The following is a 25468-nucleotide window of genomic DNA, read 5'->3' as shown; positions in this document are numbered from 1 at the left end:
TGTCTTTGTGGTTTGAATCTGCTTGCCTTGTACTACTTTTTAGTGTATTAAAACAATGTATTTGGAGTCTATTGTACCCATATTATTTGTTGGGTTTGACACACCTAACAAATTGGCGTCATTGTTGGGTACATGGTGTTACTAATTGTTTATGCCTAGATCTTTAAGTACAGGTACATCATTGCTAATTGACATGGAGATAGAGAAGACTTCAATGAGGTTATAAAAGCAAGCCAAGTTTCGTAAGAGGCAACCGAGTTTCAGGACTTCTTCATCATCCACTCCTCTCATCATTAACATTTGAGAGGACATACCCCTCTCAAGTGTATCAGAAAATGAAACCGAAACCTTCTCACTCTCATTACAACCATCATCATCCAGAAACACCACTCCACCCTCTTCACCTACGCATAGTATCACAGACTTCATACCCACATAAACCTTAATTCCTACTTCCACCATGGAAGACCAAGGAGGAAACGTAGGTACTAATAATAACAACCGTGGTCCACAAAACCTACCCGAGCAAACCCTTTGCCAATGGGCTAGGCAAAATGTTACTCAACAACCTCTTTGCATCACCTATCCAACAGCCACAAACTTTGAACTATAATTCGGCTTCATCCACTTACTCCTAACCTCTAGAGTCCGAGAAAATGAAGATCCCCACAAATTCCTCACTGAATTCCATGTTGTGTGTGTTGGCATGAAACCACACAATGTAGCAGAGGATCAAATCAAGCTTAGGGCATTCCTCTTTACGATGCAAGATTGAGCTAAAGACGACTTTATGATCTCCCACCGAGGACGATCAATACATGGGTAGACCTTGCACGCCTCTTCTTAGATAAATATTTCCCAAAAATGAAAGCCTCAGTCCTAAGAAGAGAAATAATTGGGATCAAACAACACAAAAGATAAGCCTTTCATAAATACCGGGAAAGGTTCAAAAAGATTTGTGTCTTGACAACATTATACTCGTCATTCAACCTCATTAGGAAGTCATGCAACCTTTCCTTGTTGACATCATACTTGCAACCATTACAAACACAAGAGGGTGTAGGACTTATAGACTGTATTTCATCCCACAAACTCCTAAGCTTCGTGTAGTATATAGATACAGACATATCTCTTTGTCGTATGGTAGTCACAGTTCTTCTCAATTCCTATGATTTGGGGGCGTTTTCTTTTCCAAAACGCTCTTCAAGATCCACCCAAATGTCGTGTGCAATAGCCGCATAATTTACACTGCTCTTGATATCTTTCTCCATTGAACTCACAAGTCATCCTTGTACCATTGCATTGCATCTCCTCCAATTCATCAAAATCTTTTGGCATCGACATTGTGCCATCAACGAAACCAAACTTGTTTTTGGCAAACAATTAATGCATTTGTCAGTCATTGTAATTACTAGTCACTGTAATTTCTGTCATGGAGTAAGTTTTTTCCAACAAAATTCTGGCGAGGATGATCAACCGGGGTGAGGAAAACCAGACCCGATACATGATATCAATGTGTGTCTTTGATGAAGATGCGTCAACAGGTCCTGTTGTGGCTTAGGTAATATCAGACCCGTTCTTATACTATGTGAAATATGGCAGAGAAGAATAAAAAAAGCTACGTTTCTCATTGATGAGAAGAAAACGATTATAGTTGTTTTATATACCAAACAAAAGATAAAGATCAATTTAAAATAGAGATAAGCATATATCTAAACAATTCGTATATGAAGATAAGTATTTCAACAGCTTAGAGAATAAATTTACAGAAAAGTACAAGATAAGCCCACAAATACTTCGATGTGGAACCCCAAAGAGACTCATCCACCTCAATTCTCAAATGGATTCTTATGGAATTATTAGAAAAACAAAGGAAACCACTACAACTACTACATACATTTTACAAACAAAAACAAAAAAAAAAACAAAAGGATCGTCGTCTTCCTCATTTGTTCTTGAATGGGATGGCCCTGATCACCACTACGTGGTACAATGCCGCAAGTGCTGCTCCGATGAAAGGTCCGACCCAGAATACCCACTGCATTCCCACAAACACAAAAACAACAAATCTTTATCAAAACATTATTCATATGATCTTGTATTTAAATCAACATTATATTTATATAAACGGAGGTGGAATACTTACGTGATCATTCCATGCGTGGTCCTGGTTGAAAATAATGGCAGCTCCCAAGCTCCTTGCCGGGTTAATTCCAGTTCCGGTGATCGGAATGGTGGCCAAGTGCACCAAAAACACGGCAAACCCAATTGGCAACGGCGCCAATATCTGAAAAATCAACACAAAACCCATTTTCAAATCGTTGTCTTTATTAGAAGATTGGTGATTTAAGAGTTGAACTAGTTCGTACCGGAACATGGGAGTCTCGGGCGCTGCGCTTGGCGTCGGTGGCGGAGAATACAGTGTAAACGAGGACAAATGTGCCGATGATTTCAGCACCGAGGCCGTCGCCCTTGGTGTAACCGTGTGCGATCGTGTTTGCGCCACCGCCGAGTAGCTTATACTGTTTGCTTCCTTCGAACCCCTTAACGACACCGGCGCCGCAGATGGCGCCAAGACACTGCATCACCATGTAGTACAACGCCCTGGTCAACGACAGTTTTCTCGCCAGAAACAACCCAAATGTCACCGCCGGATTAATATGCCCGCCTGCAAATTCATTGTTAATTACTCCGAATAATTAATAAAGATTAATTCTTTTGTTAGAAAGTGATATACCTGAGATTCCGGCTGTGCAATAGACGAGTGCGAAGATCATGCCGCCGAAGGCCCATGCGATGCCTTGGATACCAACGGTGGAGCACTTGGTCGGCGACTTAACAACTCCCATGACCGTCAAAACGGTGACGTATAAAAACAGAAAAGTAGCGATAAACTCGGCAATCCCGGCTCTGTAAAACGACCAGGAAGTAAGCTCCGACGGCTCAAAGAACGGAGCCGGTGGTGGTTCTTGGTAATCCTTATCTGGTACCTGCGCCGCCGTCCCAATGGGTTGTCTTTCCCGGTACTTGTTAGCTCCCAAATGAACATCCTCTTCCTTTCCCTCCATTGTTGTTTCTCTCTGGTACTCTGATCACTGAAAAATTACGTTTGTAGTGAGTGTGGTGGTGGAGATCAGTGGTGGAGTGGTTATAAATAGGAATAAATTGTGGGGTATCAATGAGAAAAATGTGTGTATTTTATCGCCGTCCAGTGCATAATAATGGAAATGAAGTCGTTTTTTACTGCAAATTGACAGCGACGTCGCTTTGGTCGGCTACCTTCTCCATAAAAATAGAAAGCACTGACGTAGCTGGCGATGTATTGGCCACACACGTGTCCAGAGAGACTGAGAGAGAAACGTTAACAGTGTGTGTGATGATGACTCACACCGCCCCATCTCCAATGTCTCATTGAAATGTTATTTATCATATGTTATCATGAAAGAATTAGAATCTTTTATTTTTGTTTTATATATTGATTGTATTCTCTTCCTGTATTGTGTATATATATCCGTAATATTTTGCTTAAAATATGTATATGGATAGATGTTCATACAAATTTGGATAACTAGGATAGTAAGATCAGCTTTATTTAGTGACTTTCCTTGTAGGAATCTCAATTATAGTTTGTAGGGTTGTTTACAACTTTTGTGTTTGAGCCTTTTCAAAATTGTCAAATTCGAGAAACAACAATTTATTGGTATTTTTCTGTGGATTATAGCAGTGTTTTAAAAACCGGTTCGAACCGGGAACCGAAGGTGAGGGCGGTTTGATTTAGACAGGTTTGATAATGATTTTCTGACCGGATTGACCGGCCGGTTTTGGTTAAAAACCGGTTCAACCGGCTGAATTGAACCAGAATGGACCGGGTTCAACCGGTTGAATTGAACCAGAATGGACCGGGTTGAACCGGACATTCTTGGATTTTTATGTTTGTTTTGGGTTTCTTTGATTGATTTTGACTTCTATAATGATTGTTTTTATATGTTGTATTCTATTTACGTAGGATAATTAAAAACATATAAAAATACAGAACCGGTTAAACCCGAAAACATCATCCGACCGGTTCAATTAAAAAATCGGTTTTTAAAACATTGGATTATAGTAATGTTTAATTAACACGAAGAAGCGTTAACTTCAACCACTATATTTTTTATAATATCCTATTTATGTAGCAATCGTTTGACGTTTTAATAACAATATAAATACCAACCCCAAATTTAAACACAATGAAAACCCCCAAAAAACAATTCGGCATCCAAATTGCAATCAGACATGAAAATCATTCGGCATACAAATTAATCACAACTATCCTGAACTAAACCCCCCATCCATATTAGTTTTTAAATTACTGATGGCTGATCTATCACAGCAAAATATAAATACAGCATCCATGATCGATCCATTCCCATATTCTCGATCCATGCACAGCAAAACACTAAAACAGTCATGTCATTCTCTGAATGAGCCACACCATATACACGTTATTCACCTGCTACAGTGATAGGGATCACATATACAAAACGGATGATGGAGTTTGATCGATTAAAAAAACAAAAACATATGAGGACTTGAGGTGTGAGGAGGTATCTATTAATTAAGGATTTCATTCATGAAATAAGTGACAAGATACAAGGTGTATGAATAGATAACACTTTTACATAACAACCATTAGACCATGATAGATTTGCTAGACTAAACATTAGTTCTATACATGGCCATAAACTAAGGTTGGCAAACGACAAGCTTGGTTTTGCAGGTAAAAAACAAGGTATGGGTAGAGGCTTGGTGAAGCTCTTTGCCGTTATATGTACAGCCCATTTATTACTTATTAGCCTTGTATAGTCGGCCCATGCATGTAGTATAAATATTCCTTTGTATTGTATTTGCAAGATTAATGAGAACTAGTGAAGAGGTTGCATAGGTTAGGATTTTTTTCACAACTATTGTAACAAATCTGAAATGTCAAAAATCTAAAATTCAAATTACATTCTATTACAATTTTACAAATAAGATTTATGTCAATATATTTGAAATTAATGATAGAATATTTATTATTTTTGGATCTCAACATTAGTGTCGTCACCTTCACCTAATATCTCTTTATTTATAAAAGAAAGGAATATAATTTTGTCCGGAGCCCAAAGCAAACTAAGGTTTTATGTGCCAAATGTCACTACTTTTCGTAAGTAGCAAAAAACACATTATTAACGCCTTAGATGTGTAGTAACCTTCCTTACATAATTTAAAAATCATTACATATAGTAAAGTTAAAAGGATTGTAGATATACAGTCAAGATGTATGTCCCTTCTTTCTGTAACAAACTATGATTTTGCACATTTTCGTTTTGGTTGTTACATGAGTGGTTATACTAAAGATGTCGTTTTCATTACAAATATATATAATCGCAAAAGTTTCATTTTCGTAACATTATGTGGTCTGGAAGCATGGATGCTCCCTTATTCCATCAACTGAATGCGCTGTAATAATGATGCTATGTCAAAAAACTAAATGCAAAAAATAGCAATCTATTTTCATTTCTAAATCAACGACAACCATTAGAGTGGGTTTGTATATAGAGAAACTTGTTGGTATAGAACAATTTTTGACCAATTATCCACCCTCATTTGAAGCGTACATAGAAATTACATGATTCAAGAAAATCTAAATCAAATATAATCAAGTACTCAATCAAGTAAATTAAAGTGGAATGAATACCTTAACTAGCTCAGACATTTTATAGGCATGTCCAATGGAGAAATTAGAGGGTTATTCTTCCCAAAAATAAATCAACCAAATAGCATACGGGGAACTGAGATGAAGTTAATAAGTAGACCAATGACAAACAGAAGAGCCACTTACGGAGGCATGTCCAATGGAGAAATAGAGAATCATTGTACCTTTGAAGTTGTGAGTGTGATGACGGCATCGACGACAGGTGGTGGTGGAGGGTGAGAGAATGGGGGAGTGACTTGTGGTGCAAGAAAGGGGAGCGTCGGAGATCGCAACGGGCATGGAAGGTTTCTAAAGGAGAGAATGAAGTCAGTGTCAATCAATGTATGCATCCACTGCTGCCGATGTTGGTGGAGTTCCAAAGGTCCTTCCGTCACCACCTTCCTTCCCGAATTAGGGAAGAAGCGATTGTGAGTCGGCCGAGTTGATTCGAAGCAGATGAAGCAGAAGAAGGTGATGTGCCAATTCTCAACCGAATCTATGAATTGGTACAGCACATGAACAAACCACGTGTCCAAGACACACAAGTTGGCATTGACCAGCCAGTCAAGAGACCAAAAGTGCCAGTTCGAGAAAGTTATGTGGTCGAAATCTGAAAGGGCAGAAGATAACTGTTCCTAAGGCCACTCAAATTTAATATTATATATAAATATTTGATTCCATTCTTATATGATTTGCAAGATAACCATATACTGAGATGAACTTAACTCTATATTGAGATAAACTTAACTCTACGCTCATCTTTTTTTACGGATGCTTAGTAAATAAGAATCAGAGGGTGTTTGGGATTACTTTTCAAAAGGATTTTTTGAACTTTTAAGTTTTCTAAAAAGTTAAAAGCTTGAAAAGATGTTTGGTAATTCTAAAAGTCTTTTTAAAATGACTTTTTTGCAAGAAGAAAAATGAGTGATTTTAAAAGCTAGAAATTGTGACTTTTGGCTTTTTAGTCTTTGCTCCCTCAAAAAATAATCCAAACACATTTTAAAACCTTATTTTTCAAAAAGCTATAAAACAAAAAGTCTTTTTGTTGAAAATGACTTATTAGGCTAAAAACCAAATCCCAAACACCCCCTTAGTATCACTAAGTTAGTAGAATTCGTCATCACCCTAATTAGAAGTAGGGTTTTCCAATCTAAGAGGAAAAACCTTTACCAGTGTGCTATCCGACTTTCGGCTCATCTACTAAAACTTTCTATAGAACAAAGAGAAATTATATTTCAATGGGCTTGATGCAAGCAACGTGATATTGGTTGATAAATACGTCGAAATTAGATCACAACACCATAATGTGGACGGACAAACATTCAAAAACAAATCTCATCAATAAGGGTTGAATCTAAGCTCAGACACGATATCCACAAGGGTGTCGTATTCTAACTTGGTAGACAAATCATAGACATTTTGTTGCTTCCTTAGCACCATGAAATTAAGTTTGAGCTAAGAAAGATTGAAAACCATTAGTGCTAATATAGTGATTTCCCTTTGTTAGGCGGGAACGTAAGAGAAAACAAGGTTCTAAATGGCGTGACGGCAAGGCCAAGCCTCAAGCTTAACGATCAATGGCGAGTCATGCCGTTTTTCAAGGCGTAATGTAAGACGTCGATTTTGTATTAATTTATAATTATATTACCACATAAATATAAATTTATATTAAATATAACTACTTTTTAGAAGTGTTATATCAATAACTAATAACAAAAAGTTAATAAAAAACACGATACTTGTATCTCCGATTAAATAAGACATAACAAAGAGCAAAAAACGTGTCTCAAATGAAAAAACACGTGTCATAACGCGTCATGGCACGCCATATCACGCCTTGCCACACGTCACGCCTAACAACAATGTTCTGAAACTTTTCGTCACGGCGAAGCCACACCTCACGACGTGTCACGCCTTGGTGTGCCTTTTAGAACACTAAGAGAAAACGATAAAAGGATATAAGGAATTAATGTGTTTTGATCGATGTAACCTACATCCATGTGTATTAACCGGATAAATCTTATATTACCGGTCTATTAAAAAAACGATTACAATGGAATCTCTAATTATGAATACTTACAATCGTAGAAACCCTATAGCAACTACAAGGTTGAGCCTATACACAAGTAAATCCATAATAACTAAACATGTCCATACATTCGAAAGCGCCCTAAACATACTCCAAAACACTTATCATTTCAAAATTGTCATTCAAGTTTTCTTTACTTTGTTTCGGTTCAGGTTATTAATCCTAGTAACCAAAATTCCAAGTCGCACATTAACATATTCCACCTTGAATTAAATTGTCTTCAACCATCAAGGATTCCCAAAGTGTAACGTCTGTAAATTCAGGCTAAACATTTAAAAGTATAAAAATAATAATTATACATTGTATCGAACAATTAAAAAAACCTTGAACAGCTTAATTATTCTTCGTACGTGTTATGAGCTATATAAATATTTATCGTATACATGTTATGTGAACAAATATTACAAGTATATATAATATTTGCAGAAAATATTAAATATAAAATTTATCGCCAAAGTGCTAAAATAAAGTTTAAAAGTAAAAGATAATTTTGGATAAGTAATCTTAGGGAAAGTTGAAGTAGTCATGATGATGATTTCGTGGATATAAATAACGCTACAATATGACTTTGTATGAAAAAGTTATTATTTTCGAACTTTTGCGTTCTACCAACACAACAATGTGTGTCATAAAAAATGAAAAAGAAATTGGTTGCTTTTTATCCAAAACAATCTAAATGAAAGTTGATGTCCTTGAAAATACGAATTTGTCAATATACATATTGTCAAGAACGGAATTTATATAAAGAAGTTATGATTTATAAAAGAATATTTACACAATAAAATAAAGTATAAATCATAATTATATATATATATATATATATATATATATATATATATATATATATATATATATATATATATACACACACTAGCCGTTTACCCGCGCAAAGCGACGGGTGGGGATCAACAAAATGACATAAAAAATTTGTTAAACAAAATGACGAACAGATAGAGATTTCTTATACCTGGGCTAGGATTAAACGTAAGACATTTTTGGGTTTATTCGATTTTAATAGAAAGAAAAACAAATGAGGAGGTAGCGATTCAAGGTTTAGCGGTCAACGGCAAGGCATTCATGATAGACGAATGCTAGATAAATGCGCCTCTTCCAGTTTATATGAAATGTTTTATAACGTGTACCTCGTATTAGACCGATTCAAATGGATATGAAGAACACTTGGTCAAACTTTGACCCATTCAAAATTTTATCATCATCTTATTTGACTTTTTCATTATTATTGACAGATTCAGTATTTAGCGATTCAATTGGATATGAGGAACACTTGGTCAAAGTTTGACCTATTCAAAATCTTATCATCATCATCTTATTTGACTTTTTTATAAATGTTGACCGGATAAGATTTAGTATTTACCGATTCAATTGGATATAAGAAACACTTGGTCAAACTTTGACCCATTCAAAATCTTATCATCATCATCTTATTTGACTTTTTCATAAATGTTGACCGGATAAGATTTAGTATTTATCAATTCAATTGGATATGAGGAACACTTGTTCAAACTTTGACCAATTCAAAATCTTATCATCATCATCTTATTTGACTTTTTCATATTTAACCAATTCAATTTGAAGATAAGCTTAGAAGACCTATTCAAAATCTATCTTTGACCGGATAAGATTTATTATTTTCCGATGCATAAAATTATTGTATATGATGCTTAAAAGCTTGTACCTCTTAAAATTCAGCAAAATCTTGTAAATGCTTTTTAAGGTATATATATATATATATATATATATATATATATATATATATATATATATATATATATATATATATATATATATAGTAATTAGAAACGTATCGATGATGCGATCGATATAAGACTAATATTGAATATTTTTTTATATAAGTTTAGTACAAATATCATTAAATGTATTGAAAGTAGTATTATAAATGGACGTTTAGTCGTTTAAGTAACTATAATGAAGCTTTTCGAAAATTCGTTTACTATATATAAGAGGCTCTAGCCTCTAATGTTTCTTGCACGATTCTCTTGATTCAAGAGTCTTTCTTTGGTTACCCTCGAGCATGACGGTCCCTTGTTATTTAACATATATTTATGTAGTTTTAGTATCGTAAGCTGAGCGCTAGAGGAATCTTTTCAGAAGAAAGATTCAGCGACAAAGTTCTGTCTGCAGTGTTCTAAGTTTTCACTAGATAATCTCGTAAGGTGAGTTACACTTACTATGCTTGTTAAGTGTAATTTATATGTGTGTTTTTCGTCGTTGTTTTGAACTTATAAATAAGATTTATCGGTAATTTTAGTTGTAATATTGATTGACGTATTTGTGTGCGTGATGTCAAGGCTAGATCTTAATGAGGTGTTTAAAGTGAAGTTTCCAAATGGTACATCTTTTTACTAAATGAATCATACCTCCGGTATGATCGTATCTGGTTGTTCCTTATCAGCTAGAACTTGATGTATTCGTTGGTATTATTGAAGAATTTGGTAACGATTAATATAACCTTTATAAATACGAACATATAATGATGCTTAGTAATATTCGTATTTAGGTCGTTCAAAAGGGAAAATTGAAGTGTCAGTCAGGGAGCTAAAGTTACTAAAGATTTTGGCGGGAAAATGTCTGGTTGGAGTCATACTAGACATAGAAATCCGTTTAGGTTTCGGGGAGCTGCCACCTTGGACCCTTGGACCCCTGCCAAGGGGGCTGCCCCTTGGACCATGCTAGGGGAGCTGCCCCTAAACCTCGCCAGGGGTGTAACCCTTTGGAACCATGAACTCAGAGGTGCTTCCCTTGGACCTCGTATTCACGAGTTTACATTTATCATTCCAAAGTATACACCATGCACTTCCTATCTCGGTTAGTAAATGGAGCTCAGCTGTAACACCCAAAATTTGAGGAGCAACTTAGGGTATAAAATCATCTTTTGGGGATTGTACATGGCGTGTTGGAGGCCCCAACACGAAATTTCGAGACAAGAAAAGAATTGGGTCTCATTAAGAGTTACGCGGCGTGTTGCCTCCTGGAACACGACGTGTTGGTTGCTGGAAATAAAACCCTATCTTCCGGATTTTTGCACCTATTTAAAGGAATAAGGAGGTTAGAATTTGTTCACCCTCGGTCCCCATCAGCCCTCAAGCCCAGAAATAATCCCTAATCATATTTCCCTCTCATCTGTGAGCTAGTGTGGTGTTTTGGAGCCAAAGAAGGAAGAAGTTGGAAGAAGGAAGCAAGATTTAGCAAGCAAGTCCCTCGTCTTTCAGCTTGGCATCCTTTTGGACCTCTGTAAGTGTCCAAGATCCAACTTTTATCATTCCATATTGCTAGATCTTGAGTTTTTTCCTCATAGCTTCTTGTTCTTGAATGTTAGGATGGTTAGATCTCATAAAGTTTGCAACTTTATGAATCTCCAGGTCAAGGTGACCTTGTAGAGTGTTGGATCCAGCTTATGGTTGAGTTTTGATGTCATGCGTAGAGATTAGTGCATAATCCTCATTGTTGGCCTAATATTGGTTCAAGACATGCATTGGACATGTATGTATATAAATCACCGACCTTTGGGATGGTTTTAGTGCTAGAACCTCTTTTGGAAAGTATTGGGCATCGACTTTAAGGATTGAGTGCTTATTGGTTAAGTCCTTGCATCTTCAAGCCTTATAGATGGGTTTTAATTTGGACCCTTTGGAGTAGTCCTAGAGGATAAAGTTGGAAACTTTATCCTTCTTCATATCATTTTGGTCTAGATCTAAGCTTTGGAACTCTGCTGCAAGTCAACACGACGTGTTGGCTGGGGTTTTCCCGACTGTTTGGATGCAGGAGGAACACGATGTATTTGCAAGTCAACACGGCATGTTGGAGTCAACATGGAGTGTTGACTTTGACTTTTAACTTTGATATATTTGACCTAAAGGGTATTGTGGATATTTTAGAATTTTGATGGTTATTGGTCAATTGGATGGATAGGTATTGGTTGGAGTTGAGATTCGGAGTCGGGACCTTATCAACTATGGATCGGAATGAGAGGTGACTTTTCCTCACTTTACTTTTGGGTCGAAGGAACCAAGGCCGACCCATTGGTTTGATAACCTGGTATTCGTTGATATGTTGGGTATGTAATAGATATGGATGCTAGTTTGATATGCTAGTCTGGTAGATCTGTAGGACTGCCTACGATACTATTTATATGATTATCAGCATATGTTATTACATGTTGGCGTATTGGGTTGGGTTGAGGTTGTACTACTTCGTGCGGCAGTCAACACACCCTGGAGTAATCCATATATGAGTTGAGGGCCAAGGAGGGCATGGCAGACTCATACTAAGGGCTCATTATCATTTTATATATGAGCTGAGGGACATGTAGGGCATGCCAGACTCATACTAAGGGCTCAGTAGCATTCCTGATACGAGCTGAGGACCGGTTGGTATGCTAGAATCATACTGAGGGTTGAACATTTTTGTGCCAGTCTAATGACTGATTAGGTTAAGGAGCAAGCCAGACATAGGCTATGGGCCCCGAGGGCAAGCTAGACTTATGTTGTGGGCTCAGGAGCAAGCCAGATATGAGTTGTGGGCTTGATAGGCAAGCCATACTCATATTATGGGCTCAAGGGTAATCCAGTCTTTTAGTTGTGGACCCATTGCATGCTATTATTATATATATGTTAATTGTTTGTGTGGGTACTTTGGGGGAATTCACTAAGCTTCGTGCTTACTGTTTTGGTTTATTGTTTCAGGTAATTTAGTGGATTGTGGCAAGATGAAGGCGTGACCATACACATCCTTGCGTTTTTTGGGACTTATTATTTCTAGGAAACTCTGATAACTAAAATGTTTTGAAAACTATGTTGTAAACGATCCGGATTTTAAATAATCTTTTGGAAACAATGGTTTTTGTAATTACCTCTTTAGTAAATGGGTTGTTTTAAAAAGTTAGAATTTGTTGAAATTTTTGGTATGTTACATCAACCTATCTCATTATTAATAATAATTATATCAAAATATGTTGATAACACTAAAATCACTGACACACCAGTCATATTCTCCAAGATATTTAACTATACTTAGATTAAAGTCAAATATGGAGATGAAGTATTCGTAAAATTCACACAAATTAAATTTAGTCAAACATATTAATAAAGTCCTTATTTTGAGTTAAGTATGAATGGTCACACTTCAACTATAGGACTTCATTATTCTAGAAATTGGATTTTTATTTGGATTTAGTATTGGGATATTGGAACATTAAGACAACAACTATTATATATTGTTTTGATATATTGGGATATGATCATCACATCATACTTGTATTGTTCTATATTAACATGTTTAATCCATGAATAATCTTATTATTCTAAAAGTTCATAGTCGATTATAATTGTCTGGAGCAATTATGAAGAATAATATGAATTCGATTGGTCGAATCTCACTAGATGAAAGTAGGAAAGTGCTTGTAACCAAGTTTCACAGGTACTTGTCAGATAACTAGTATTGAACGGACCCACATCAAGGTTAACTCTGTTGGAATAGTGTCTAAGACTGCAACTATATTAAGCAAGTATTTGACCCGGTTGTGCATGGTCCTTTTGGGTTGCCTTCACCATAGCAACTTGATAGGATGATTTATTAAGAGAGAATAAATATTATTAATATATTATGGGAATAGTATAAAGAATAATAATATTGTTATTTGATTAATATAAGTCATAAATTAATTGGTATTAATTTGGTGACTTAAAGAGATTAATTAAATAAGAGGGTATAAACTATCAATTGTTTGATAGTTAAACTTTAGACTGTAAATCCATATAGATATGTATTGGACGGATTCTAGAAGCTAAAGGATAGCTTCAAATCGTCCAAGGGGTTATCTAAGGAATGGATTTGGATGGCTTTAAGAGAAGATTATCCAATTAGGGTTTAGATTGTAACCCTTAAGGAGTCTACAAGTATAAATAGGCCCTATGGCAAAGGGAAATCGGCACTTGATCTAAAGTAGAGAAACCCTGGCCGAATTCCCTCCCCACTCCTCTCTCCCAAATCACCCTCCTTGCTATTTGGTGTTTGTAAGCCATTAGAGGAGTGACAATTGTGACTCTAGAAGCTTCAAGACAACAAGATCAACAAGGAATTCAAAGGTATGATTCTAGATCTGTTTCAATGTTGTTATTACACCTAAATAGTCATTAGAAGCCTTGGATTCAAAGCATGTTTAATTAGAAAGCCTAGATCTAAGCATTAGGGTTTTGCATGCGCACATAGGAATGTTCTTATGGCTAAAACCCATCAGTGGTATCAGAGCCTAGCTTGGTTTTCATTAAATTGTTGCTTATTTGTTTGAAACTTGTTTGCAAAATTCGAATTTTGGGTTTCTGAGTCGTAAACTCGACGAGTCCCATGGTGGACTCGACGAGTTGGCCTAACTCGACGAGTTCAAGCGTCAGGAAAGGCCAGATTCGGGATTTTTCCATACTTATCTTATGGAAACTTACCTTTATCATATTAGATCAATCCTAATCCGATTTTTTGATATATATGACTATTATCTTGATCTAATTAAAGATATTTATCAACTAATAAAATATTTAATTTCCTTATATGATAATTAATTAATTTGGTAATTATCTTGCAAGAAATCTTGAATAAATCAAATATAGATAATTAGGAAATTAATTGTTAATTAAAATTATTTGTTATTTGATCCTCCATGTTTTAAATGTTTAAAACTTGTCCTCAAGCTTTGAAATTTATATTTTGTGATTAAAGGTTTTAATTTAGACAATTTAAATTTCAAACCCTAGATTTTAAAATGTTTAAAATACAACCCTATACTAATATAATATTACAAGATTAATATATATATATATATATATATATATATATATATATATATATATATATATATATATATATATATGTATAACTAAAATGCTAGTCTTACCGTTAGTAGGCCTCATTCACGAAGCCGATCTATAAGGTGGGTATAAGGTTGCGGCCTATAAAATGGTGCTTAATGGGTGTACACTCACACCCACCGCTTGCTTGATCGGTGGAGGGTCGTTAGCCGAACGGGTAGGATAGGGCAACCTCATCCTCTCATTAAAAGTATAATAAGTAATACAAAGTAACTACACATATTTTAAATTTCCCAATCTTAGTTACTTTAGGAAAAGTGAATTGATGCAATCCCATGAAATTACACTTTGCACCCTTTCTAAGAAGTTAGTGGAGCGTGTGTGGTTTACCGGCACACTAATTGGTTCTAAGCAAAGATGGCAAAGGGTGATTCATTGTTTATCATAGTTCGATGGATCGTGTGTGGTTTACCGGCACATCGAATAGGTGATCGTTACAATGAAGGCACCATGTGAATTTGCATGGTAATTCACACCCGCTTTGTGATCCTCGGTATCCCAGTCACAAACTAGAGGGGCATATCGAGATTTAAACATGCCATTGAATAGTTTTCAATGAATCTCATCCGAACCTAGGAATTCTCAATACGTTTAGGACTTATAGTTAGTTTTTTGGTGGAGAATTAGTGAATCGTCATTCACTTACCTTCAATTTAATTGCATGTTAGATTACGGCATCCCTTTTCTAATATGTAAATGTTGTTGTTGGATCCTAGCCCTAATTTTTCTTATTGGGTGATAATTAGGGATTCATATTCTAATCTATCTTTGTCCTTTTCTAATTGTAGATGTCGAACGCAAACAACGCTACTGCTAGTTCTTTCACGTTGATGAGCCTTTGCCAAAAGGTCACCTTCGATGGAACGAACTTTAGCGAATGGATAAGATACATTCGCACCATTGCTATGAGGATAAGGAGTATATCCTCGATGAGAAGCTCGAGAAAATCAACCCTGAAATCGCTACTCCGGCCGAAATTACCGCTTTTGAAACTCATGAGCGCGATGCAACGAAGGTACATTTCATCATGATAGCCACCATGAACTCCGAATTCCAAAAGTCCTACGAGGACATGTACCCGTACGAGATGCATCAAGACTTATTGGAGAGATACCACCAAAACGCGAGACAAGAGCGTTATGAGATTTTCATTAACATGATTTCCGCTAAGATGGGTCATGGAGAGTCTCTTACCGTGCACCTGCAAAAGATGCAAAGGTATGTCGACCGCCTTCGCAAGTTAAATGTTGACTTTGGGGAAGACTTGGCGATCGACATGGTGCTTCACTCTTTGCCTCTGATGTACAATCAATTTAGGATGACCTACCACATGAACAAAGAAGAGGTCACCCTAAGCAAACTCCAAGGTCTCTTGAGAGTCGCTGAGAGCAACTTCAAAGACAAGTCTGTTGCACCAACTCCCAATCCACCCGCTGCTCCTGTCTTGGCTATTGGTCAAGGAAAGGGAAAGAAGAGGAAGGCTTCATCTAAGAACTATCGCAAGGTTAAAGCCCGAGATGGTGCCTCTTCTAGTGGGACCAAAGTTGATCCCGCTAAGCCCTGCCCTAACCCTAAGGAGGCAGAGTGCCACCACTGTCACAAGATAGGACATTGGAAGAGAAGCTGCCCAGAATACCTGCAAGCCATCAAGGAAGGAAAGATCAAGCCATCTTTCGCAGGTATATACACAATTAAATCTAACGATTCTAATCATGCTATTTCTTGGGTTCTTGATACCGGTTGTGGTTACCATATTTGTTCTAATGTGTAGGGACTAAGAAGAAGTAGGGATGTTGAGCAAGGAAGAATCAATCTAATCATGGGGAACAGAAGATCGTCGCCTGTGACCAAGATTGGAATGTATTCTTTAGTGCTTAGGAATAATTTGTGTTTAGATTTGAACAATTGTTGCTATTCGCCAGAAATGGCTAGAAACATCATTTCATTTCATGGTTTATATAGACAAGGTTTTAGATTTTCTTTTAATAATGAGAACGGTTCTATTTTGGCTTATCTAAATGGTGTCTTTTACTTTGAAGTTATACCATGTAATGGAATTTATGAAACTGTTATGATTGTGGATAACTTAGGAAATGATGTTTTGAACATAGATTCTTCCACTAGTATGGATAAAGCATCCTTGTGGCATTGTCGTCTTGGACATGTCAACAAGAAATGCATAGCTCAACTCCAAAAGGATGGAGTGTTGGAGTCATTCGACCTTAGGGAAGATGACACGTGCGAGTCTTGTTTACTTGGAAAGATGACTAAATCACCCTTCACGAGTACTTGTGAAAGGGGTGAGGGTCTATTGGACCTAATACATACCGATGTATGTGGACCGTTTAGATCAACCACGAAGGGTGGGAACCGCTTCTACGTGACTTTTACCAATGATTATAGTAGATATGGGTATATCTATTTAATCAAGCAAAAGTCAGAAACCTTTGAAAAGTTCAAAGAGTTCAAGAATGAAGTGGAGAATCAATTGGGCAGGAAAATCAAGATGCTTCGATCCGATCGAGGAGGAGAGTACCTAAGTCTTGAATTCCACGATTATCTCAAGGAGTGTGGAATAGTTTCACAATTGATGCCTCCTAGGACACCACAGTTGAATGGTGTGGCAGAAAGGCGTAATCGAACCTTATTGGATATGGTTCGCTCTATGATGAGTCATGCTTCACTACCTATCTCTTTTTGGGGGTATGCCTTAGAGACTGCCGCCCATATCCTTAACCGAGTCCCTACTAAGAAAGTTGCCAAAACACCTCACGAGATGTGGACAGGGAAAGTTCCCTCGTTAGCACACATCAAGGTTTGGGGTTGCGAGGCTTTCGTAAGACGAGATACTCACGAAAATCTCGAACCTCGAAGTGAGCGATGTATTTTCATCGGCTACCCGCAGAAATCCTTTGGATATCTCTTCTATAAACCGAAGGACAATGTTGTCTTCGTTGCGAGAAGAGGAGTTTTCCGAGAGCGAGAACTCATAAGCCAAGGAGACAGTAGGAGGCAAATCGAACTTGAAGAGATTCAAGAGTCGATAGATGAAGGAACCTCTATCGCTGGCACTCAACCCGAGGAGGAAACTCCGGTTGAACCAATTGACGAATCCTTACCTCTTAGACGTTCCGATAGAGTTAGAGTTCTACCCCAGTTTTATGGTTTTCATATTACTACCGAAGGGGACACGTATATTAGTGACGGTACACTAATAAACCTTGATGAACCTAATAGCTATAAGGAAGCCATGGCAGGCCTGGAGTCTGCGAAATGGAAAGAGGCAATGGATAGCGAGATCCAATCCATGCATGATAACCAAGTTTGGAATTTGGTTGATAATGTGTCCGGACGTAAGACCGTTGGGTGCAAATGGATCTTCAAGAAAAAGACCGACGTGGATGGAAATGTACACACATATAAAGCGCGATTGGTTGCGAAGGGCTTTACTCAAACTCCCGGAATTGACTATGATGAGACCTTCTCACCAGTTGTGAAGATAAAATCTATTAGAGTGATGCTAGCTATTGCCGCATTTCATGATTATGAGATTTGGCAAATGGATGTCAAGACCGCTTTCCTTAACGGAAAGTTGGCTGAGGATGTTTACATGGCTCAGCCAGAGGGGTTTGTGGATCCGAAGCATCCGAATAGAGTGTGTAAGCTTGAGAAGTCCATTTATGGACTTAAGCAAGCGTCTCGCAGATGGAATCTTTGTTTCGATGAGAAAGTCAAAGAGTTTGGATTTGTACGAAGCGAAGATGAATCATGTGTATATGTCAAAGCCAGTGAGAGTATAGTAAGCTTCCTCGTTCTATATGTCGATGACATATTACTCATAGGAAACGACATCCCGACTCTGCAGGAAGTTAAGTCCTGGCTCGGGAAGTGCTTCGCTATGAAGGACCTCGGAGAGGCTTCTTACATTTTGGGAATAAGGATAGTAAGAGAAAGAAGTAAGAGACTAATTGGACTTAGTCAGAACACTTACTTAGAGAAGGTACTAAAACGTTTTAGTATGGAAAACTCAAAGAAGGGAGAATTACCGATACAAAGTAATGCCAAGTTGAGTAAGACTCAAAGTCCGAGTACCGAAGCTGAAATAGCAGAAATGAGCCGAGTACCATACGCTTCCGCAGTTGGCTCAATCATGTATGCTATGACTTGTACTCGCCCTGATGTAGCCTTCGTTTTGAGCATGGTTAGTAGATATCAAGGGAACCCTGGCAGAGGCCATTGGATTGCGGTGAAGAATATCCTTAAGTACCTTCGGAGGACGAAGGAATGGTTCTTAGTCCTCGGAGGGAGTGATGACTTGAAGGTGCGAGGGTATAGTGACGCCAGCTTTCAGACCGATAGGGACAACTACCGTTCGCAGTCGGGCTGGGTCTTTACCCTGAATGGAGGAGCAGTGACATGGAAGAGTTCCAAGCAAGAAACCGTAGCTGATTCAATGTGCAAATCAGAGTACATTGCAGCAAGCGAAGCGTCGAAGGAGGCAATATGGCTGAAGAACTTCATCGGTGGTCTTGGGGTTGTACCTGCCATAAAGGAGCCCATGGAGATTTTCTGTGATAACGAAGGAGCGGTTGCCTTGACCAAGGAACCGAGGGATCATGATAGATCACGACATATCGACAGAAAATATCACTTCATTAGACATCGTGTAGAAGAAGGACAACTCATAGTGAAGAGGATATCATCGGAAGATAACCCAGCAGATCCGCTTACGAAGGGACTGAGTAGGGTTAAGCACTTGCAGCATGCTATGAGTATTGGGCTGAAGGATGATATTAGCATAGATTAGATAGTATTAGAAACAAGTAATAGATAAATGTAATTAACATTTGATGATTAAATAAAGGAGTTTTATTTATAAGTAATGTTACTATCTTATGTTAATTGTTTAACTATTGTTTCACTTTGCATGTTTTGACTTCCATAATAATTGAGTTTATTAGGAATAATTGAATTATTCAAATTGTCCACAATCGTTCATATGTTGGAAGTAGATATGAATGAAGATTGTCATGAATTGGTGTGTAGATTGTCTAAATGGTGTTAGACATAGCAAAGGGTTGCTGCAACGTTCATGAGTGCTTATGAACTGGTTTTGAGCATTGGAACAAACCCGCGCTTGCTGGAATCACCTTATGGAATTTGATATAAAAGGGTGATCGCAAGACGATAATATCATATAGTCTTAAAACCTAGATATATGGTTTGTTATTTGTTAATTGATTGTACATTGATAATGCGAAAACGCATCAGTAACTCGATGTTATAAAACGCATTGTTGTGTATAATTGGTTAATGAATAAGTAAATGCATATAAGTCGAAGTTTATCTGTAACTTTTATCTAAGAAGGTAAAAGTGATATCTCGGCCGCTCGATGATTTGATTTGACTTATGTGTCGGGCCCGGTTAGAAATAAATTGATGTGTTCGATTAAGTTCTATGTCGAATAAATCAGAGATCGAGAAACCTAAATGCTTGACTAACCATTCCATAGGATTGTCAACATGATATTTAACAGAGAACTGTACGATCCCTTATCTAAAGGACAAGATTGATTAGATCAGAGTTTGACAGCGTCTTTGAGAGCTACGATTACAAACCGAATTGTACTTGTGCATATAGTTACTAGACTTATCCAAGTAGGAGACTGTTGGAATAGTGTCTAAGGCTGCAACTATATTAAGCAAGTATTTGACCCGGTTGTGCATGGTCCTTTTGGGTTGCCTTCACCATAGCAACTTGATAGGATGATTTATTAAGAGAGAATAAATATTATTAATATATTATGGGAATAGTATAAAGAATAATAATATTGTTATTTGATTAATATAAGTCATAAATTAATTGGTATTAATTTGGTGACTTAAAGAGATTAATTAAATAAGAGGGTATAAACTATCAATTGTTTGATAGTTAAACTTTAGACTGTAAATCCATATAGATATGTATTGGACGGATTCTAGAAGCTAAAGGATAGCTTCAAATCGTCCAAGGGGTTATCTAAGGAATGGATTTGGATGGCTTTAAGAGAAGATTATCCAATTAGGGTTTAGATTGTAACCCTTAAGGAGTCTACAAGTATAAATAGGCCTTATGGCAAAGGGAAATCGGCACTTGATCTAAAGTAGAGAAACCCTGGCCGAATTCCCTCCCCACTCCTCTCTCCCAAATCACCCTCCTTGCTATTTGGTGTTTGTAAGCCATTAGAGGAGTGACAATTGTGACTCTAGAAGCTTCAAGACAACAAGATCAACAAGGAATTCAAAGGTATGATTCTAGATCTGTTTTAATACTTATTACACCTAAATAGTCATTAGAAGTCTTGGATTCAAAGCATGTTTAATTATAAAGCCTAGATCCAAGCATTAGGGTTTTGCATGCGCACATAGGAAAGTTCTTATGGCTAAAACCCATCAAACTCGTATATCACAAATACGACTGATACTTGATTAAAGGTGTTATCTTTGTATCTTTAACACCTGAGACACATAGTGAGACTTAAGTTTAGGGAGTGATATGCTTTGATATGGTCAAAATGTTGATCCTTAACTGAGTAATTATAAAAGTCATTTTCAGGTATGGTGTGAACTATGCAAGAGGCTTATGTAGGTAAGATAAGATTTTTTTTTCCTCTTATCTGTTGAGAGTTTGGTGTTGTTTGTTTTTTTGTAAAAAAAAAAAAAGAACCTATTCAGACCTCTTATTGATGCGTGACGCAGCAGACACACAACATTTTTCATCTCACAGTTGTTTATTTTTTAGAAGTCTTTGGAGTAAAGAATGTCTGAACGTGTTATGTTTAGGGCAACACTTGTATTGCCTCTTCCAACTTCTTATTTTTTTTCTTGCTAAAATCTTGATGAATCTTGGTTATATGTTGTTGAAATTTTATTTTACCTTCTTTTTTCTTTTTGTTTATTTTTGTTGATTTTTTTTTGTTTTTTTTTTTATATTGAATAATGATAATTTCTTGATGAAATATCATTATTTTTTGTTAAAATATCTTCTTTTTTTTGTTGAAATATCATTATTTTTTGCTGAAATATCATAAATTTTTGCTGAAATGTCATACATTATTAAATTTTCGGTATTAAAAAAATATTTCCGATTTATAAAATGTAACATCCCAAGTTCAAAAGTGCAAGTTCAGGGTTCAAAGTGTAAATAAGAATGGTGAACTCGGCGAGTCCATGGGTAGACTCGGCAAGTTGAGTCGTGATTCTGGTCGCGTGTTAAGTGGCCAACTCGGCGAGTCGGCGGTTGGACTCGGCGAGTTAGTGTTGAAGATAGAAAAACCCTAATCTTCGGGATTGCACCCTATTTAAAGGACTTAATGTCCTCCCTTCAGTACCCTTAGCCCCCTTTGAAGTCCAGAAAACCCTAGATCCGTTGGTGAGAGCATTGGAGAGCAAATTTGTAGTTGTGTTGATTATGATGGCATGTGCGGAATTAGAAAAGATCTAGTAATTCATCATACAAATTCAAGAACACAAGGAGTAAATAATTCTTTGTAAGCTCTTATTAGATCTAGAAAGATTATACAAATGGGTCTTGTATACAAATTCTCTCTCTAGTCTAACACTCCAAAATAGACTCTTACATTCTTACATAATGGGAGTCACTCACTTCCTATTTATAGGAAAAGACTCAACCCTTTTACACATACAAAGAGGAAATCCTAAACACATTACATCCAAGCATGACTTTGCACCCTAACATTCTCCCCCTCAAAGTTAGGATTGGATGTCTGGCTTTAATATCCAACGAGCTAGCGTGATCAGGACCAAAATCCCCCTCGAAGTAACACCGGTCTTCAAATCCGCAAATGAATATTCGACAAACCCGAGAAGCTTCGAATACCCACCATTTCTCCCCCTTTTTATAATCAAAAATTGATTATAAAACCCACTAAGGATGAGAAGCGCCCGAGGAATAATCTTCACAATACTCCCCCTTGATGTGTACCAAAAATGAATCACCAAAAATCTTGCACGGAAAAACAATCACGAAAAAGCCACAAAAAATTTTCCAATTTATGAAAATTTTTGACTTTTTAAGTGAAAGTTGCAAGATTTTTCAAAATCCGGGTAGATATTCTAACTTTCTGAAACTTGCAGGGACCCGTTGCGTCAAAAACAGTCAGATATGCGAAACTTTAGCCCATTTGCGAAACCGGGCGTAAAGTGTAAATTCGCACAAACTGCAGGGACCAGAACTGAAAATTCTGCATTTTTTCAGCTTTTATTGCCATTTTGCGAAGTTGGGTTAATTTTGCTATGTTTTTGAAATTTCAGGGCCTAATTGCGAAACATGTGTGTTTTCTTCTTCATTGAACGATTAACAGGGAATGTTTCGCATTTTCATTCCCACACCCTTCGCATCCCTTCGCATGTTCCACCCAATTAATCAAATGAACCAAATGCGAATGAACAACTTCCAGATATGCGAACCATGGATAAGAAAATACTTCGCATCTTAACTCCAAAATTGAACAAAATGCGAACTCACGTGATCTCTGTAACCAACTAAACAAATATGCGAACTCGTCTTTAATCTCATATGCGAACTCAAAATTGAGACCCAGATACGAAGTGAACCAACCATTGCAGATGCAATTTCAAATGCGATCCCAAAAAAAAAAACAGCACACATCAAAGCCTTATGCGAACTGTAATTAATCGAACACAAATTCGCATCATCAAAAATTTTCGCACATCGATCCAAGATATCCCAGTCGGCATCGATTCTTTACTTCTTTACTTCAATCGAATCCAAGCTATATCAATCAGCTTCGATTCCTCAGCCATTCAATCACCAACGATTCCAAGTCTCAGTTCGTCCCCAAAACTATCTCCTTCGATCATCGACTATCAATTCCAAATCCAATTTCCAGAAAACACATACTCAAAATCGAATTCGCAACTAGTCATCCAAAAGCGAATCCATTCAAAATCTAAACTCCAAACATCAACCTTGAGTTCATTATCAATTGTGCTCTCACTTTTGAAACGTATACATGTACTTCCAAATCACAGTGTCCATTCACCACGAAGACAACTTATCATATTTTGAATTTTAAACTCAAAATTGAACTTGATTTCGACATTCACATCCCAAATACAACCTGTATTAACACATTTCAGCCTCTAATTCATCGATTCAACACTTAAATCTCATCTTTTTCACATTTTGACTTTTTAGAGTCAACGAACTATGAACATGAAATCGATGAATCTAATGGCCAATTTTAGATCAAAATGTGATTTTATCACTGTTCTTCATCACGAATCATGTGTTCTTGATCAATTTCGTTCAAATCAAAGAACCAATTTCGAAATTCTTCACTCTAACTTGATCATTATCGATTTCGGGAATTAGAGAAAATCGATTCACAAGTTGAAATCATCAATCAGAACAAATCATTGAACAATATCGATCCAAAGAAAGAAGGAAAAATTTATCAAGAATTTGAGATGAATCTTCAAACGCAGTCGATTAAGAGAAAAAAAAAACAGATCGTATGAGTTCTAGGTACAACTAGTTGAAGCGTATGGCTGTATCAATTGGCTTATCTACAATCAAATGATATCGGATCCATACATATGTGAACGGGCTTGAAAGCGGATGAACAGTATCAGTTCAATATTTTGGTTTTGGGCTCAATGTTTGTGTAAATGAAAGTAACAAAACAAAAAGAATTTTGATTTTTATTTTGGTTTTGATCTAAACAAAAAATAATTGGATCAACAAAGGGATTGAAACGGATTAGATCCAATGAGGCAAATCGATCAAAAATGAAAAACGAAAAACACGAATTGAAATCATGGATGTTTTGGAATCCATTTGAGAATTTGAGATACCTTTTTGACGAATCGAGTTCTGTTTTCAACGAACGAATCAAATTTGGAAGATCTTGGTTCTTTTGACGGAATGAGAAAATCTCCAAATCGAACATTGTACCACCCACCATACGAGATGTACAACTCATTTTTCGTGTTCTTCGTGTTCTTCATCAAACCAAGAACATCTTCAAAAGAACCACCAACACTTTTGGGTTTTGACTTCAAATTCAATGCAACCTTTGGAGATTGTTGCTTTGGAACCCAAATTTGCTTCACGGATTTCGGCTTCACAACATATGACGATTTTTGTGAGTAAACCCGCTTATACTTCCAATTCATCTTCTTCTTCTTTTTCTTTCTCATCTTTTTGCATCTTGAAGACTTGACTTCATGAACAAACCCACTTTCAACAACATGAACATTTTGAGTTTGAATCAAATCTTTTGGAGTTTGATACTTGTGATTTTCTTGGATCACCGGTTTCCGATAAGGAATCATTCCTTCAAACGAATCACAAGAACACAAAATATCATCAGTTTGAACTCCAATTGAGCAAAAAACTTTTTCATCATGAGAATCAACTTGAACTCCTTTTTCTTGAACATCAAGAACATCACATTGAACTCCATTGTCAAGAACTTCAACCACCTTAAGAGCACGAAGATCATTTGGGTCTTCAATAAGCGAAACATATTTCTTATCGAACAAATATTTTTCTTCTCCTCTCTTATCACTACTACGTGATATTATGGAACATGTAATATCAGCCAACCATTTGATCTCACAAAGCGGTTGAAATATCAAGCTTCCATGATCATCCTTCAATCCTCCATAAGAAACCATAGTTCCCCAATATATCTTCTTGTTTAACACAAACCCATAATATTGATATTTATTGAC

At 36.7% G+C, this 25468-nt stretch overlaps 1 protein-coding gene across 1 annotated transcript; it reads right to left on the bottom strand.

Moving 5' to 3' along the window:
* Positions 1–1724: 1724 nt before the first annotated feature.
* On the bottom strand, positions 1725–3133 carry LOC145088570 (aquaporin PIP1-1-like). The gene is made up of 4 exons (XM_079026940.1): positions 2738–3133; positions 2370–2668; positions 2147–2287; positions 1725–2038 (listed from the first exon to the last, which is right to left on the bottom strand). Exons 1-4 carry the CDS (start codon positions 3066–3068, stop codon positions 1946–1948), a joined length of 864 nt encoding a protein of 287 aa, XP_078883066.1. The 5' UTR covers positions 3069–3133; the 3' UTR covers positions 1725–1945.
* Positions 3134–25468: the final 22335 nt, after the last annotated feature.

Source organism: Lactuca serriola, chromosome 2 (genome assembly GCF_051521515.1).
Source record: "Lactuca serriola cultivar US96UC23 chromosome 2, Lser_US96UC23_V15, whole genome shotgun sequence".
In the NCBI taxonomy this organism is placed as follows: domain Eukaryota; kingdom Viridiplantae; phylum Streptophyta; class Magnoliopsida; order Asterales; family Asteraceae; genus Lactuca; species Lactuca serriola.
The sequence above is the reverse complement of the archived record's forward strand: the minus strand, read 5'-3'. Positions and strand labels throughout refer to the sequence as shown.

What these genes read in the sequence shown, in the direction of transcription:
- LOC145088570 (XM_079026940.1), bottom strand. Translation starts at nt 3,068, where the DNA reads ATGGAGGGAAAGGAAGAGGATGTTCATTTGGGAGCTAACAAGTACCGG. An exon ending in CCCGAGACTCCCATGTTCCG is followed by an intron (nt 2,288 to 2,369) that starts GTACGAACTAGT and finishes TTGATTTTTCAG; the next exon opens with ATATTGGCGCCGTTGCCAAT. An exon ending in ACCACGCATGGAATGATCAC is followed by an intron (nt 2,039 to 2,146) that starts GTAAGTATTCCA and finishes GTGGGAATGCAG; the next exon opens with TGGGTATTCTGGGTCGGACC.